Source organism: Dreissena polymorpha, chromosome 5, assembly GCF_020536995.1.
Source record: "Dreissena polymorpha isolate Duluth1 chromosome 5, UMN_Dpol_1.0, whole genome shotgun sequence".
Taxonomy (NCBI): Eukaryota; Metazoa; Mollusca; class Bivalvia; order Myida; family Dreissenidae; genus Dreissena; species Dreissena polymorpha.
In genome coordinates, this window is record NC_068359.1 from 20,808,736 (window position 1) to 20,826,470 (window position 17,735).

General features: G+C 35.1%; 1 protein-coding gene across 9 annotated transcripts in view; it reads right to left on the reverse strand.

The window, feature by feature from the left end:
• LOC127880865 (pleckstrin homology domain-containing family G member 5-like) overlaps positions 1-17,735 on the reverse strand; it is a 228,986-nt gene that overhangs the window by 148,897 nt on the left and 62,354 nt on the right. For 2 of the 9 annotated variants that reach the window (XM_052428323.1, XM_052428326.1), the window contains one exon: positions 10,717-12,331. The exons of 2 other annotated variants lie outside the window; for them this stretch is intronic. In XM_052428323.1, coding sequence (XP_052284283.1) covers positions 10,717-11,829 — 1,113 coding nt within the window. In that variant the 5' untranslated portion in view covers positions 11,830-12,331. Of the gene's footprint in view, positions 1-5,932; positions 6,073-6,109; positions 6,279-10,716; positions 12,332-13,840; positions 13,935-17,735 lie in introns of those variants that run through there. 5 more of the 9 variants (XM_052428322.1, XM_052428324.1, XM_052428329.1 and 2 more) reach the window with 5 other exon arrangements.

The window sequence follows — 17,735 nt, forward strand, 5'->3', positions numbered from 1 at the left end:
ACATGTTTACAGCTGGAGGTCTTGTAGATAATTATTAATTATTTGCACATATGTCACGCAACACATGTTGCAAGATGTTGCAAGATTTCCTGGATAATAATTAGTAATAATTTATTGTGTCTGCACAGCTCAGGGTGAGAAAAAAGATCACCAGAACAATCAAAGCGCTGAAGGCACTGAATTTGTTCGCTGTTGTATAATCTTAGACACAACTCAGTTTTCAAAATTATGTTATGGCTTTTTATATCGCAAGTTTAAAATGACCACAACCCATTCAAATTTATAAAGAGTGTGTCTTTAAACACAGTTCGAGATGTGTTTTCTTTTTAAATAATTGATACAGCTTATCAGTGTGCACAGGCTAATCTTATTTGACATGGATTAAGCTCCGTTTTCCCTGAAAGCAGCCAATATGTACAGATTTCAATGATAAACACTAGACTGGCCAACAATGTCTTACAAGCTGTTAAATAAACACTATGTACTGTACCAGTGAGAACAGGCAGATGCGGTGGTTAGAGCAGACGTCGTCTGCTCAAATTTATTGGAGTTATCCACACAGGCAGTCACAGGTTACGGTTCCTAGCGTAGCTAAGCCCATACTGATTTGCAAAATTGCCTCTGCATTATTTGTGAGCTAGCGCTCACAAATAAAAATAGCGATATATACCACTGCGCCAGCTGGGACAGCCACATCTTTCTTTCATTCCATAAAACCAAAACCCCAATAGATATTCAAAGAGTTCTCTGAACATTGTGCACAAAAGACATGATCTATATTTACTGTAAAAAAAAACAAACCCATTTGACCTTTCGGAAATATTTAACATGCTGTTGTTAAAATTCATAGGCATTTTTACATCAAACCAATTGCAATTATTGTAGCTCACGGCATTATCTAGATATGGTGTGGAGACCAAATGGTCAACATTTCATGTTTAGTGACAATGTTACCTTGACCTTTTACTTCTTGACCTCTAAATCATGAATCGTCTTCCTTTTATCTCAAATTATCATCACATCAATTTGAATTTGTATATACAAAAGCATGCTCTAAATATCCATTGGAAACCAAATAATCTATGAACAAAAAAACAAGAGGCCCATGAGGGCCTGAATCGCTCTACTGCTATAAACACTGTGCAAGTTAGGAAAGAATAAGATGGAAACTGTGTACTTAATCGCGCAAACAAGGAGAATTTTCTCAAATGCAAGGGGTGATTATTGTGTACTTATTTCTCCGATACTGCTCATATTCAATAGGGTTCAAGTCCTCATTGATGTAAAGATACTTTGCAAATTTGGAAATAATTGGATGAAAACTGTGGAATTAATTGCAAATACAAGCGGGATTTCAAAATTTTCTCATATTCAAGGGGCAGTCATTCTCGACTTATTGCTTCGATTTTGCTCTTTTTAAAAGAGGGTTTGAGTCCTCATTGATACAAAGACACTGAGCAAGTCTGCCAAGAGTTGGATGAAAATTATGGACTTAATCACATACAAAAACTGAATTTTCATTTTTTTCTCAAATTCAAGGGGAGATAATTCTGGACATATAACTCCGATATTGCTGATTTTCAATAAGGTTTGACTCATCATTCAGATAAAGACACTGTGCAAGTTGGAAAATAATTGGATGAAAACTGTAGACTTTATTGCATAAACAAGCCTTATTTCACAATTTTCTCAAATTCAAGGGGAGATAATTCTGGACTTTTTACTCTGATGTAACCCATTTTCAATAGGGTTCGAGTCCTCATTGATATAAAGACACTGAACAAGTTTGAAAAGAATCGGATGAAAACTGTGGACTTTATCGCGTAAACAAGAAAAAGTCTTACGCACGGAAGGACGGACGGACGACGGAAAACACACCATGACAAGCTCTTCCGGCCTTCGGCCAGTAGTGCTAAAAACAACCATTGGACAGACCAATGGAGAGGTGCAAAACAATTTAACCCTTTTCTTTTTAAGGTGGGCATAATTATAAATATATGAAATATGTGCCTTTATGCCCCAAATTTACAATCTTTGGAAATATGAATTATTTGTTGATTTTTTACTTTCCACAATGATTCTAAGTCTTTTCTATTCAATATATTGAAATTATCCGACTATTAAACACAATCATTTTAACTGCGAGAAATCCATGCACATAAGGTCCTCATGCTTTTAGAATTGTGCACGTTTCATGTCCAAAAGGTAAGTATTGCATATTGCAACAAAATATCACACACAAGTTTCATGTCCAATAAGTTGGTATTGCATATTGCTACAAATATCTCACATAAGTTTCATGTCCAATAAGTTGGTATTGCATATTGCTACAAATATCACACACAAGATTCATGTCCAATAAGTCAGTATTGCATATTGCAACAAAATATCACACACAAGTTTGAACATGTCCAATAAGTGGGTATTGCATATTGCAACAAAATAACGCACGTAAGTTTCATGTCCAAAAGGTCAGTATTGCACATTGCATCAAAATATCACACACAAGCTTCATGTCTAATAAGTCGGTTTTGCATATTGCAACAAAATATCGCACATAAGTTTCATGTCCAAAAGGTCAGATAATTGCACATTGCTACAAATATCACACTCAAGCTTCATGTCCAATAAGTCGGTATTGCATATTGCAACAAAATATTGCACATAGGTTTCATGTCCAAAAGGTCAGTATTGAATTATTCTACAAAATATCACACGGAAGTTTCATGTTAAACAGGTCAGTATTGTATATTGCAACTAAATATCAAACACAAGTTTCATGTCCAATAGATTAGTTTTATATATTGCTACAAAATATCACATTGAAGTTCCATGACTTACAGTTAGGGTCAGTTTTGTATATTGCTACAAAATAACACACACAAGTTTTATGTCCAATAGCTAGGTCAGTATTGTTTATTGCTAAAATGTATTACTTATAAGTTTTAGGCCCAAATGGTCAATTTTATGTCAGAAGATTAGTGGTAAAAACATCATAGTGACGATAGTGATCATTTATCAAAATCACATGCATTGTACAATTCACAAAATAAATCCCATAAAAAAGAAGAAACACTGGTGCAAATTGCAACAATTATCCAACATTTATGAAAAAAACAAACACGCAAGGCACCAAAGGCATCATCTCAAAATTGCACTAAAAGTTCACATTTTTTAGTAAAAAAAACACAATAATTCACTTCCCAGTAAAAAAAAGCACTCAAAACTGTCTGTTTACATAGGTTGTCCAAATATGCTCCAAATTTGAAAGGAGCATTTTAATTTGAAGACATCTCGCACTTTTAATGTCACTGAAGATAAAATATATGGCAAAGTTTTCTTCTTATAATCCAATTTTCCTCTTTAAGTAAACGTTAACCTAACCAAGGTTTCAAAGGCTCGCAGCTGGGTTCAAAAATTAAATATTCTTTTTATAATGAGACATACACTGTTGTTCTTTTAAGCTCTTTATGACAAAGTCTCACAGGCACACAAAATATCATGAATAAAAATTCAGCATAAAGAAAAATCCGCCCATCAATATAAATATTCGTCTCCGAGCCAAACTTTTAAAAGAGTTATGTCAAAGTTTATGTCAATATAATCAACAGATCAAACCAATCTTATTCCAATGATTGATATCTTAATTTGCAAAGGAGAACACAAAAACATACATTGATGCTTAAAATCGACCTTAAAATTATGCGAATTGTAATTAGACATAACATATCTCCATTACTTTAAACTTGTATACAATCTAAACACTTCCCCAAAGGCACATTTACCCATATACAGCAATAAACCACCACCATTAATGACCAAAACAATTCGTTTAAATAAGTCCTCTATTATACACTTATGAGATTTTTTTTTCCAAAATGTATGACATTTTTTGGTTCATGATTTCATCTCCTTGGGCATATTAAACCCAAAAGGTTTCCAAAAGGCCAAGTTCAAAAACATTTGAAATCTTCTAACGAGCAAACAACACCATTTCCCACTAAGATGTATCCAAAATTGTAATAATTGGCACTAAATAAAGCATTAACCTCTGTCTAACCCCACACCATATATCCATGAAACATAAGTAGACTGCCTATGGATATTTAACAAAATGTATTCCGGTGGGATGCTATGCAGTATTGCTATTATTTTAATATTTCATATTATGATCAATAAATTTGTTCATGACTTTTTTTAACGCTTCACAAACCTTAAGTTGCCTAAGAAGAACAAGACTTTTAACAGAAAAATAAATGGGAAAAAAACAAGAGCTGTCACCATAGGATGACATATGCCCCCTATAAACGCTTTGATAGAAGTTATGAGCATTTTTCGTAACCTAAACGCAGATTTTGAAACCTAAACGCGGACCCTAAGTTCAAGGTCAAGGTCACAGGGGTAAAAAATGTTGTGCGTATAAAATATAATTTTGCATAGATTCAAATTTACCCTTATAAATAGTCCTTATGAAGGAACTAAAACAGCGTAACGGTAACCATACAGCGTGTTTGAATAATATTTTAATAACAGGAAATGTCAATGACACACACTTGGCGAGATACCGCGGTACTCAAGTTGAAATTTACAACGAAACTTTTAATGAAAAGTAAATTATCTCAATGTTGCACCCGCTACAAATTTTTTATTTACAAATAAATACACCCACGCCAATTTTCGCGCGCTTTTTATCTGGACAAAAAAATTAATGACCAGTACTAAAATTTAACGATTTATATACCAGTAAACTGCCATTATTACCTTTGCAATGACACTAATTGGTTATGTCTTAAGTGTTAAAAACAACCCCAGACGTGTGTAAACAACACTGTCACTAATCTACTGTTTTTCACGCTTCACTGCGTGCCATAGAAAGCCGTGAAATAAAGGGTGTTAATACTAACTAGAACCGGTTTTTTGCTTAAGTTAGCGAATTCACAGATTAAAACATGTCATTTCTAAGTGATCATGCTCGTCGGATTTTTGGGAGCCATAGCCAAAGCGCAATATATTGGACAGCACGATACCAGTCCGCGGTATATCGGCGTTGCAGTGTAATATACTAAAATATTCTCAAAGCATTAAATGCAACATGTAGATCCTTTCTTATTTAACTGTTCAACTCCTGCTCTGAACAAGGGAAACAACTTGAATACATTTTAAGGTGATCTGAATAGCCTCCCTTGTTTTTGCTTTTTTAACAATTGGCACTTAGTGCACTTGTAATTACAGTATCTCAGCTTTCTAGAGCAGCCAATTTGTAATCAGTGATACACATGCAGAATATAAGATAGTGATACGTTTTTAATATAAAAAGCTAATACAAATCACAAATACGGACACAATTTGCACAAAATATGAAACAGAAATAAGAAAATAAAGGAAATGTATCTTCAAGCATACATCAGCCAAGGTTAAAAAAAATGCAATTTTAACAGTTTCACCAGTAATATTTTTCAAACTCATCAATAAAATATGTCCAAGTTTTGTAACACAATTTGTAATGAGTCAGGAAATGGGACCATAATCAGAACAAAATATAGACTTTGTGATAATCTATATAACAAGAGTAAGCCATATCATGCTACTATTGGTGTTTTGTTCTGAGAAAACTGGGCTTAATTCATGTGCATAAAGTGTCGTCCCAGATTAGCCTGTGCAGTACGCACAGGCTAAGCCTGTGCAGTACGCACAGGCTAATCAGGGACGACACTTTCCGCCTAAACTTGATTTTCGGTAAGGAGGGACTTCCTTGAAGCTAAAAATACCATAAAAGCGGAAAGTATCTCCCTGATTAGCCTGTGCGGACTGCATAGGCTAATCTGGGACAACACTTTACGCACATGAATTAAGCCCAGTTTTCTCAGAACACGACGCATTGCATCTGCTCAGCACATCTAGCTATTTTTCACATGATAATCATAAGCTTAACCATCTGGGCACCATGTCCAAACTTTTGTTCCCAATTTTAACAACATTTTCTTGATAAATGCTTACACTCCAATCAAAGATTACACAATTTCAAACACATCACACTATTTAAACACATTACATCCTGATTAAAGACTTCATAATATTATCTTCAATTCACGCATTTATCACTACCTACTTCCCAAACTTGCTATGAAATGAGGCATTTTATTCTCCCATTATGTTTCCTTATTGATCACAAATAGACACAGCAAGATTACTGTGACCAAAGTCGTGGCAAGGTATGATGAATCTTCAAAGTAAAATATTATCACTCATTCTAAACACCAATTTAGGTCTGTATGACCATCATTCTTAAAATAGGTTTAGATAGAACAAGTACGTTTTAAACTGAAACAATACATATAGGTCAACCAGGGGTATCATACTGCAGGACATGTCCGTAGAAACAGAATGAACCCACTGCGAAACCTTAAAGCCACAAGATCTGCAAATAATTTCAATTTAGTAAAAAAGTTTAATATCATATACGAACCATACATTGTGTCAACGTTCCAAATGTGGTTCTGTATACAGTTTAAATTAAGAAAATAGAATAACAAAGATATTGAATTGGCTTATTTATATTAGAAACACTGTTGAATATGACACCAAGTACTGGTTCTTTCCAGGAAACAGACTCTGGTGTGTCTCTGCATGACTTAGGCTTTTACTGCAGTTCAGTTAAAATAAACTGGTCAAAACTTTAACTCTTTCTGTGCTGGAACCGAATTTTGATGGTCTTTGCAAACAGTTTGGATCCAGATGAGACGCCACAGAACGTGGCGTCTCATCAGGATCCAAACTGTTTGCTATTCTGATAATATTCTTTGAAAAAAAATGAAGAAAATGCTAATTTTAGAAATTTAGCAGACAACATTTTAGCAGAAGACAAATTTCCCAGCATGCAAAGGGTTAACGTAATCCTTTCCCTATCTGAAGCAAAGGGAAAATGGCTATATGCAAACTGCAAAAAAACCAGAGCAGACTGCAAGTAACTTTCAGTCTGTTCAGGTTTTATGCTGCTTGCTGCTCATCAGTATCTTAGGGTTGGAATTGAACACTTTAAAACTAGAAGCGAGTTAGAACTTTTTTAATTTAATTTGATTGTCTAAGGCACTAAAAATGTGTCAAAGTGTGTATCTAAGTGGTAAAGGGTTCATGTTCCTTTAAAGCCTGCACTTTAAAGCAGGTGCTCATGAAGAGTATCATTGCAATGTCACCTATCTGCAGTTGAGACAGAGTGCAAATTAAGATAACCTGTGAATACATACTTTGTTGACACAATACCTAGGAACAAGGCAATGGTGCAATAAATAAGGAAACTTAGCCAGGAGTAATTAACATGTAAACATAAGTCACATTTTTATTTCGGATACAAATTATATTTTATAGATGAATTCCTATATATGCAGTGAACATTTCCTGGAACAAACACCAGTTGTGTATACAATTGAGCCTTGTACTGTGGACACTGGTCCTAATGCATGCTGGGATATTTGTCGTCTGCTAAATTGGTGTCTGCTGAATTTCTAAAATCATCATTTCCTTCACTTTTTTTCAAAGACCACTATCAGAATAGCAAACAGTTTGGATCCTGATCAGACGCCACGTTTTTTTGGCGTCTGATCTTGATCCAAACTGTTTGCAAAGGCCTGTAAAATTCGGTTCCAGCGCTAAAAGGGTTAAAGTGGTGTCTCAGATTAGCCTGTGCAGGTTTATCAGGTAAATCCTAGATTAATCAGGTACAACACTATCTGCCTAAACTGCATTTTTGCATCTTTTAAAAAGACTGCCTTCAAATGAAAAACTCTATAAAAGCGCAAAGTGTGGTCTTTTGTTAGCCTGTGAAGACTGCACAGGCTAATCTGGGCAATGCACATGCATTAAGCAAAGTTGTCCTAGAACAAGGCTTGATGATAATAAATCTACCTATGACAGTTGAAACAAGATACAACTAAATGACATATTACTAAGTTAACCTGTTTGGTTAGATTGCCACATTTATTTAATCTAAAAAACAGGCAATTTAATGAAAAACTTAAATTAAGGAAATAATTTCGAAATAACTTATCTAGATTGATAAGACTGAATTCTTCATAACAGATAAATGTCTGATGGATCATGGTTTGAAGATGATTAAGTGTTTATTTGAAGATGTCTGTTAGATTGTACAGTGTTTTACAAGCTGAATTACTTCCCTTTCAAAGCTATCATGAAGTAATCTCATTTCTGAATGGGCTCCCTTTGATCATCTTCTGCATGCATAAATCATTCCTAATTTGGACAGTTTTCTGTCATGTTCTGTATAAAAGGCCTTTTCTGTTATTTTAGGATAACGAACCTAATGCTACAGTGGGAAATTCATGTTCTGAAATTTGTCAAATTTGATATAAAAAAAGAACCAGGTAAAAAAAAACTGTTACTAAATGACATGAATACTTTCCTCACAGGGAATTTGTTCATGTGACAAAATTAAAGAAATTGCATTAAAATATAACATAATAGTATGCACTTTTTTACAAGGATTGGTTATGATAGCTACAAATTGGGAAAAACATAATATTTTGCCTTGGGAAAGGGTGAGATATCTTGACCCCTTAGAAAACAGAAAATGGCCTGGGGTGGTATTCCAGAAACATCTTAAGTCATTTCTTAAATATTTTCACTTAAGTTAAAAAATACCATGTTCTGTATTTCTTGACTCAATAAAGACATGCAAGTTATTTTGGTTTTCCTCAAATAACATTGACATAATGATGTTATTTTGATGTAATTGTTTATGCTTAACTATTGCAGTATGAATTAAAACACTGAAGAAAAATTCCCTATTTAAGGATAAAAATAAAATTTAACTTAAGATGCTTCTGGAATACCACCCCTGGTTTTGGCATCACATCCCCGAAATGAGCATCGTTCTGGGACAGAGTGGACTTAATACATGTGCATAAAGTGTCATCCCAGATTAGCCTGTGCAGTTACCACACAAGCTTATCAGGGATGACACTTCGCCTAAACTGATGATTTTGTTTTAAACACAGAAAAATACCTCAAGAGTGGAAAGTATTGTCCCTGATAAGCCTGTGTGGACTGCACAGACTTATCTGGGATGACACATGAAGCATTCAGCCCAGTTCTCTAAGAACAGGGCTCAATTTGTCGAAAACATTCATTTTTGTACATTATCCTAGTTACCTAGTTACCTGCCATTGTATTTACGTGTTTTTGCCTATTTGTGACCTTGACCTTGAACTTTCAGCAAGCCACAAAATTGATACACGTGACCCTTGATCATGATATGATGAGATGAATTGTGCCAATTTATTTTGGAATCCTATCAGATACCATTATTATTTGTGCCAATGCAATCAAGTACTTGCACAAAATTCAACTATCCATTGTGACCTTGACCTTTACCCAAGTGACATGATTGCTGTTAACCACACACCTTCTCGTTTGTTTGGTCATTCATCTTTTATGCCATGACATTTAAAAATTCCGTCCTGTATTACAATTTTGTAATGAGAGTTACGGATAAATACCCTCACAAACATGTTCATCTTTCTTAATACAGAATACTCATATTTTGTTGGCTAATAAAGGTCATGTCAGCTGCGTCATGCAAAAATGGGTTTTATGACATATGCGGCCTGATTTTCTCCAGACCAGCGTGCACATTATATATATGGCAGTCTGGTCAAGAGCGACTCTGTCTAATGAGTCCCTGTCTAATGAGACCATGAAACATTGCATGACTTTATAGCTGACAGGATAGCCCTTAACCAGGCTTTGCCAGTGGACAGGCTTGTCTGGAGCTATGCTGGCCTAATATGGCATAAGACCCATGTCAAATAATAAAATAATAAAAAAACATCTTCATAAATGGCTAGATCAATCCATCTTTGAATGACACATGTTACACATTTAAGAGAAGGCTTTGTGTACAGACAGACAAACACCCATGGTGAATCCAGTACGCCCTTTCTACTTCCTTCCAGGCCGTAATCACCACTGGCTTCTTTAAATGTAGCATAATGAAATGTGCACATGCAAAACATCATATCGTCAAGAAAAACGAGGCATGCAAGTTTCATTGTTGTGCATTTAAAAAAAAAGATAAACGTAGTCAGCCATGTTTGTGGGACCTTTAAATGTAGCATAATCAAATGCAAAACTTCAGATCCTTAAGAAAAAATAGAAATATTAAGTAGTCCAAGTTTTTGTCCTCCGATCGAGAGACAGAGGACAGTGATAACTCCAGTGTACCTGCTTCTACTTCCCTGAAGCACTATTAGAGCCTTCTTCTGTAAAAAAATTAATTTAATGCATGTGCCAAAAGTGTCGTCCCAGATAAGCTGTGCTGACTCAGGGACAACACTATCCGCTTTCCGGAAAGTTTTCCTTTCAAGGAAGTCGAGGTTATTCTAAATGAAAATCCACTTTAAGCGAAAAGTGACTTCTCTGATTGGACTACACATGTTAATCTGGGACGACACTTTATGCCCATGTATTAAGCCCATTTTTCCCAGAGAGAGACTTGTATGCTTAAAGCTGCTCTTTTCATTGGACGGCCACTTTTGGTAATATGTGTTTATCCATTTTCAACAATAGTACTCAATATAATATTACATATATAATTATAATGTAAACACCAACAACAATGTGGAATAAAATCTACAGACAGTAAGAGAGCGACAATAAATATTGCTTTTGCAAAAAAAGGCAAATAAAGAAAAATAAACTTACCAAAATCTGAAAGGAATTCAATACAGTGCATGTTTCCAGGGCAACATAAGAATCGTTTTCACTTTGACCTTCACCTTTCAAGGTCGGCTGAATGTCAATGACCTTGACCTCAACTTCGTACTGGCAGACATCTTGGCATCCATAATCCTTTGCATCGCCCTCTGTTTGATTTTTCTCTGACTCTTCCTCAGAGCTATCTGTATCGTGTAACGGAATTTGTTCACAAGATTGACTTCGCATCAGGAACTCAGCCTGATCTTTGGATTTTTTATCGACAGACATATCGTCGAACGAAACACTTTTTTTATACACATAATTGTTGCCTTTCTTATGCTGTTTTCTATTGTCCATATTGTCAACATTGGAGGCAGAAGAGGGCTTCGTCAAAGCGCCAGAATCGTCGCTAGAGGAATCTTCAGAAGAATCTGTTGAGAAGTTTTTAACCTCTGGAACATTGCCAAAGGAGACAGATTTTTTCACGTTTTTCTTCTCTTGGAATAACATGTTATCCAGAAAACTGAAAGCATTTTCTATGCTATCACAAGGTGGCGACATTGCAAAATCTATTGGGGACATTGCCCGCGCAGGTTCCGGAGTATTTCGGCCATTTTGAATTCCATGCTTGAGCATAAGGTCAGAGTCTAAAGATTTTGTTCCGCCATTGCAGTCGGATATTTGAATCTCTGGAGTTGGTAATTTTTTCAGTATACCTTTAGCGGGCGTACCCGGAGAAAGGATGTCTGCAGGACAAGGCGGCGACATGTAGCCACTATCGGCACTAGAACATTTTTTTGACGATGGAATATTTATCGAAAGTGGCGACTTGTTGAAGTTCAGAAAGGTTTCCAGTTCCTTCTCAGGTGAAAGAAACACAGTGTTTTCCAAACGATTGTGTTTGTTTGGCAGAAACATGTCATCGTAGCCATTAAATAGCCTGAAATCTTCAGTGCCTTTGTCCAACTTTGTTATATCCGGGGCACTTGCATTCTTGTTTTTCTTATTTGATGCGAGAAAGGGCTGTGACAACTGTTTTATAAGCCCAGGTCGTTTCTTGGGCTTCACCTTTAGGGAACTAGTCCCCATGGCAATTATTTTGTTCTTATTTTTTGGCATCGTTTTAATGCTTCAGGGCACTGGGGAATATTTCTGAATTAATGCCAACTGCAACTTTAGTTATGCAAAGTCCTTTTAGCTTCAAGCATGTCCAAATGTTACTATTGTTTTCCAACAATAAAATGTACTTGTCCTATACGATATGTATTTGCCCAAGCTATGTTGAAAATTTCTGAATTTATGTCAAGTGCATCTTATGTCATGCAAAGTACTTTTTGCTGCAAACTTGTGCGAAATGTTTCTAAAATTGTCCTACAATAAGATTTATTTGTCCTTTGTATATGTGCTTCAATTTGAGCAAAATAAAACCAAAATTGCACTTAATGTCCACACCACCTGTCCAGATTTTTTTCAAATGTCAACACACTTATTCTGCCATTATTATTACAGTTTATAATAACCTATCCTTCTCAATCCATGATTTTGTCTAATCCTTCTACAGATCAATAACTCCTTATTCCACAGCTTTTACAAACTAATCGTTTGTTGATGTTTTATTAGGCTAAAATGTTAGTATATAAACATAATTGTCTAATAGTTGTAAAACATCTTTTAACCATTTTAAATTTATCTTGATCATGGAAAATTAAAAGGTCAGATTAATGTATAAAAATAAGATAAACCCATTGCTTCATTATTTGACATGGTCTTTTAGGCTCTGGTAAACGAAACAAGAGGGCCAAGATGGACCTAGTTCGCTCACTTGAGAGGAGTCGGTTCATTCAATCTTTACCAAACGTCAAACTTGCCCTAGATATTGTCCAGACAAACATCCTGGTCATTATTATTGAACCAAAACTCTGGCATATGGAGTGATTTTGTTTTTGAAAGATTAGACCTGGTGACCTATATTTTGAGTTGACCCCCCCCCCCCCCCCTTACCAAACATCAAACTTTGCTTACAAAAATAAATATTATGACCAAGATTCATAAAATCTGAAACTAAATTGTAACCTCTAGAGTGTTTACAAGAATTACAAGGACGAACTCAACTCTCATATCAAGTAAACAAATGTTCTGACCAAATTTCATGAAAATTGGGCCAAAAATGTGACTTCTAGAGTGTTCACATGTTTTCACTACATTTGTATATACATATAGAGAAAATTGCCCCGCCCACTGGCGGCCATGTTTTTTCACTGATCTGGACCATTTTCGAAATCATCCGAGATATCAATAAAACCAATGTTTTGACCATCTTTCATGATGATTGGGCAAAAATTGTGACTTCTAGAGTGTTTACAAGGTTTCTCTATAGCCAAATAAGGAAAACTACCCCACCCACTGGCGGCCATGATTTTCAACGGACCAGAACCACTTTTAAACTCAACCAACATATCATTAAGACAAACATTTTGACAAAGTTACATGAAGATTGGGCATGAAATGTGACTTCTACAGTGTTTACAAGATTTTTCTTTTTTTTGACCTAGTGACCTAGTTTTTGACCCGGCACGACCCAGTTATAAACGACCGAGATTTTATTGGGACAAAGCTTCTGACCAAGTTTCATGAAGATCAGACAATAGATGTGGCCTCTAGAGTGTTTACAAACAAATGTGGACGGAAGGACGACGGACGGACGGACGGACAGACGACGGACAAAGACCGGTCACAAAAGCTCACCTGAGCAATCAGGTGAGCTTAAAAGCCCTGCAATGACAGTCTTTTAGCTACTTTCAAAGTCTAAAATTGAATATTTGACGTTATGATATTCGCGTAACCATAGATATATGAAAGGGATCTTTTCACGCTTTGGTAAATTGACAAAATTGAAAAAAATTGTTTCAGATTCGCAAATTTTCGTTTTGGTTATGATATTTGTGAGGAAACAGTAATACTGAACATTTACCATGCACTAATATAGCCATTATATGCATCTTTTGACGATTTTAAAACCTTAAAATTATAAAGCGTTGCAACGCGAAACGATTGAATAATTTGGAGAGTTCTGTTTTTGTCGTTAAATTTTGTGAAACTACGAAGATTGCTTATATAACGTATAAAATACCTTTAGCATGTGTACCCGGCGGAATAGCTCAGTAGGTTAAAGCGTTTTTACTTCAGGACTCTGGCAGAACTCCAGGGGTCACTGGTTCGAAACCTGCTCCGGGCAATGTTCTTTTCCTTTTTTTAATTTTATTCTTGATTTTTTACTGGAGCTTTTACGATCCAATGTTTACATTTATCAATATAAAGCATTTAATGAATAAGTTAAAAAAATGCCAAAATCTGTGAAAAGGCTCCTTGAATGCCACAGCACCAGAAACTCATGGTAATTTCAGCAACCATGCTGCTACAACTGCAGACAAAGTTATACGGGCTTAATGTTTGTTTTTCAATATTTTCTCTATTTCTAAGATATTTATTGGATAAAGTTATATAGACTTTATTTTCATATATTCTTCATTCTTAGATTTGTATCTTAAGGAATTATTGGCCATTATAATTTGTATAGTGCATTTATATCAAACAAAATACTGAACAAAATAATGAAGACTTCATTGTGTTAAAGTTTTTTTGTTGGTGTGTTTTAACTTGTGTGGATTGTATATTTTAAACCTGTCCTTTGAGCAAACTTTTAAATCAGGTTAGCTCTTCTATAACGGGCTTAATGCTTTTGTGTATAGTGTTGGCCCAGATCAGCCTGTGCAGTCTACACAGGCTTATCAGGGACAATTCTTTCCGCATGAATGGTAGTTTTTGTTCAAGAGAAGTCTTGTCTTTAAGCAAAAATGTAGTTGAAGTGGATATATAGTGTTGTCCCTCACAAGCCTGCACAGACTGCAAAGGCTTATAAGAGATGACACTTCACGCACATGTAATAAGTCCCTGCTGTCTTCCCAGAGAAGGCTCATATCTGAATGCAACAGGTTTGATGCTTGCAGGCAAAAAACATATCCAGAAAAGATAAAAGTGTCTCATGAACATCATCAATAATATTAGCTGTTACTAAAGCTAACAATTGACAACAATAGATCAAATTATAATCTAACGAACAGCAGCGAGTAGATACCTCAGTTAAGAGAAAATCATATTGTGATGAATCCAAAAATCAATATATCAATAAAAAGTAGAAACAAAATTACATGATGGATAAAGAGGAGATTTTGTTACAAACAATTATAACATTGTATATTTGTATATGAGTGAACATCACTTCGGGAGGGCGAGGATGGTGGTGGTGGAAGGTTAGCTTAATATATGTACTCTCATTTACTTTAATTTATTTTTTTAATTTGAACACAACACACATCTGTGGTTTCTTCTTCATGAGCACTTAGTGATACAATTACTGTGCGACCTTCTATGATCTTTTCATTACCTAAAATTGAAAAAAAAAAATGATTCAGGTGACAAAATCTCAATTTTACACCTTTGAACACTTTCCTTGTCTACTGCATCAATTCATTTAGAATAATTTATTTTGTAAATAAGTTCTATCTTAATACTGTCCCAAAATTATTTGCATAATGTTCAAACAAAAATATCCCCTAATGACATACTTAGCCATACAAATTTTCCATGCATGAACCAAGATAGAATTAAGAACAGAGATTTATTGTCGTATATTATGGTATAAACTTCATTTGAAAACAAACCAAGCTTGCATACAGCTCTGATGATATTATTTAATGTACAACACATGGAATAATTGGGCAAAAATTTGAGCTTATTAGGAAACCTAGACATTGTTAATGGGCATCGAGTAGGTTTTTATTAAATTTAAATTTTGTTTAAAATTTAATGTAGCAATATATTGTTGTTATTACTGTTATTTCTTCTTAGGTTCTTGTTGTTAATATCATTCTTATTGCTTTTTTGGTGTTGTTGGTGGTATTGTCATTTGTTGTGGTGGTGATTGGGGTGTTGTTGTTGGTATCACTGTCGTTGTTAATGTTGGGATTTTTGAGGGTGGTGGTGTTGTTGGTGGTGGTGGTATTGGTGATGGTGGTTGTTGTTGTGGTAGTGTAAGTTATGGTGGTTATGGTGTGATGATGGTGGTGTTGGCACTGTTGGGTGTGGTGGTGGTGGCATTGTTGTTGTTGGTTGGTTGTGGTGGGAGTGGTGGTATTGTTGCTGTTGGTGGTGTTGTTGTTAATTATATTGGTGACGTTGTTTGTGGTGGTGCCATTGTTTTTGTTGATGGTACCAGGGTGATGGTGACTTTGGAATTGTTATTTTTGGTGGTGTTGGTAGTGATTGTAGTGTTCGTGGAATAGTTGTTGTTGGTGGAGTTGGCGCTGGTGGTTTTGATTGTTTGTGTTGTTTTTGTCAATAAATAGTAGTTATATTACTTGGGTTGGTGGTTGTGGCAATTGTTAAATGGAGAAAGTCATCAGTCAATTGAGCAAGTTGAAGTATCAGTAATAAATGGCACTCTCGTTATTAGTTAGCTTGAAATTGTAGCAGCAAGTATTTGAATGTTGGGTTGCCTTTGAGTAGTGGATAAGGTGTCCACCTAGCAACCAGTAGGTCACGGGTTGGATCCCCACTGTGGGAGCAGTCTTAAGACCTCCCAAAAGGCACCTAATAATTGTACTACCCTAGAGTGTTTATATAATCCTAAGGTTTTTGATGCAATAAAGCTTAAATAAATAGGTTATAGGTTTAAACTAAATTTGTATCAGTCAGTAGCATTCAAAGTAGAAACAGTAGTCTTAAGTACTTATGGATGACAGGATAGCAGATGTAGAACTAGCATCAGCAGCAAAGGTATTAGCAGCAGCAGCAGTAATAAAAAAAGTATCAGCAGTTAAAGTGGTATAATTTAAGTACTCTGTAGAAGTAGTGGTGGTGATAATACTTATTACATTATGAGCCTCATCATGTGAAAAGAGGTCTATGTTATATGAATAAGCCAGCCTAGCTGCGTTACTAGCCTGTGCAGCATGATGATGTCTGGTCAAGAGCTTTATAGTCATTGAAGGTTTTGTGGTCTCTTATGGGGACAGTTTAGCTCCAGTCCAGACTGTGTGGTTGCACAGGCTGGTCTGGAGTTGAACTGGCGGCACATGGTATAAGACCCATTTTTGCATGACGGGGCTCATTTATTGATATCCTCAAAAGTTTAACAGTTGCATGTAACCATAGCACACCTGACAGTACCAGCAGAAATATTTAATGATTTGTTTATTTAATCAGGTTCATTTTTGTCAAGTAACCCTGATCATTATTGATCATTTATATGTTATAAGATATTTTACTGTTAAAGAGCTATTAAACATTCATTTCATTAAATACCTTTGCCAAAAGCGTTAATTATTTAAGTAAACCTTGCAGACTTCCAATGTCATATTTCAAAGTAAATTTTACATATTGAAATTGTAACCAGTTAATAAAAAAGCAAATCAATAATTTCCTGACAGTAAGGCTGATACTCCATGATGAAGTGTAAGAATGAAAACAGTGCATGTTCCTTTGATCATTTGCATAAGAGTAAAAAATAGCACATTTCTGTATTTTATTCAGCATTTAATTAAAACAGAACATATGTATACGACCCACCTCTCCAATTATATTCAGTTTCTTTAACCGATATTGAACACTTTCATCAAAATGTCATGTTTGTAAAACAAGTATTTATTCACTTTTATTATATTTCATAAATTCTCTGAAGGTGATCAATACTTTCATATACACTTTTTTTATAAATATTTCAAACTGAAATACACAGAATTAAAAAAGTTTCCTTTATTTGAATCCATGTTGATTATATAAACACAAAATCACTTTTCCACACTCAATTAACAACATCAATAGAAATATTTTTATGTATGACATGGAAATCGTCTGGTAGAAAAAACCAATTTCCCTGTCAAATCAAATGAGTCGTTTGCAATATCATACAGCAATGCATCAATAATCGTTTGAACAAATTGATGAATGAAACCCACTATAAGCAT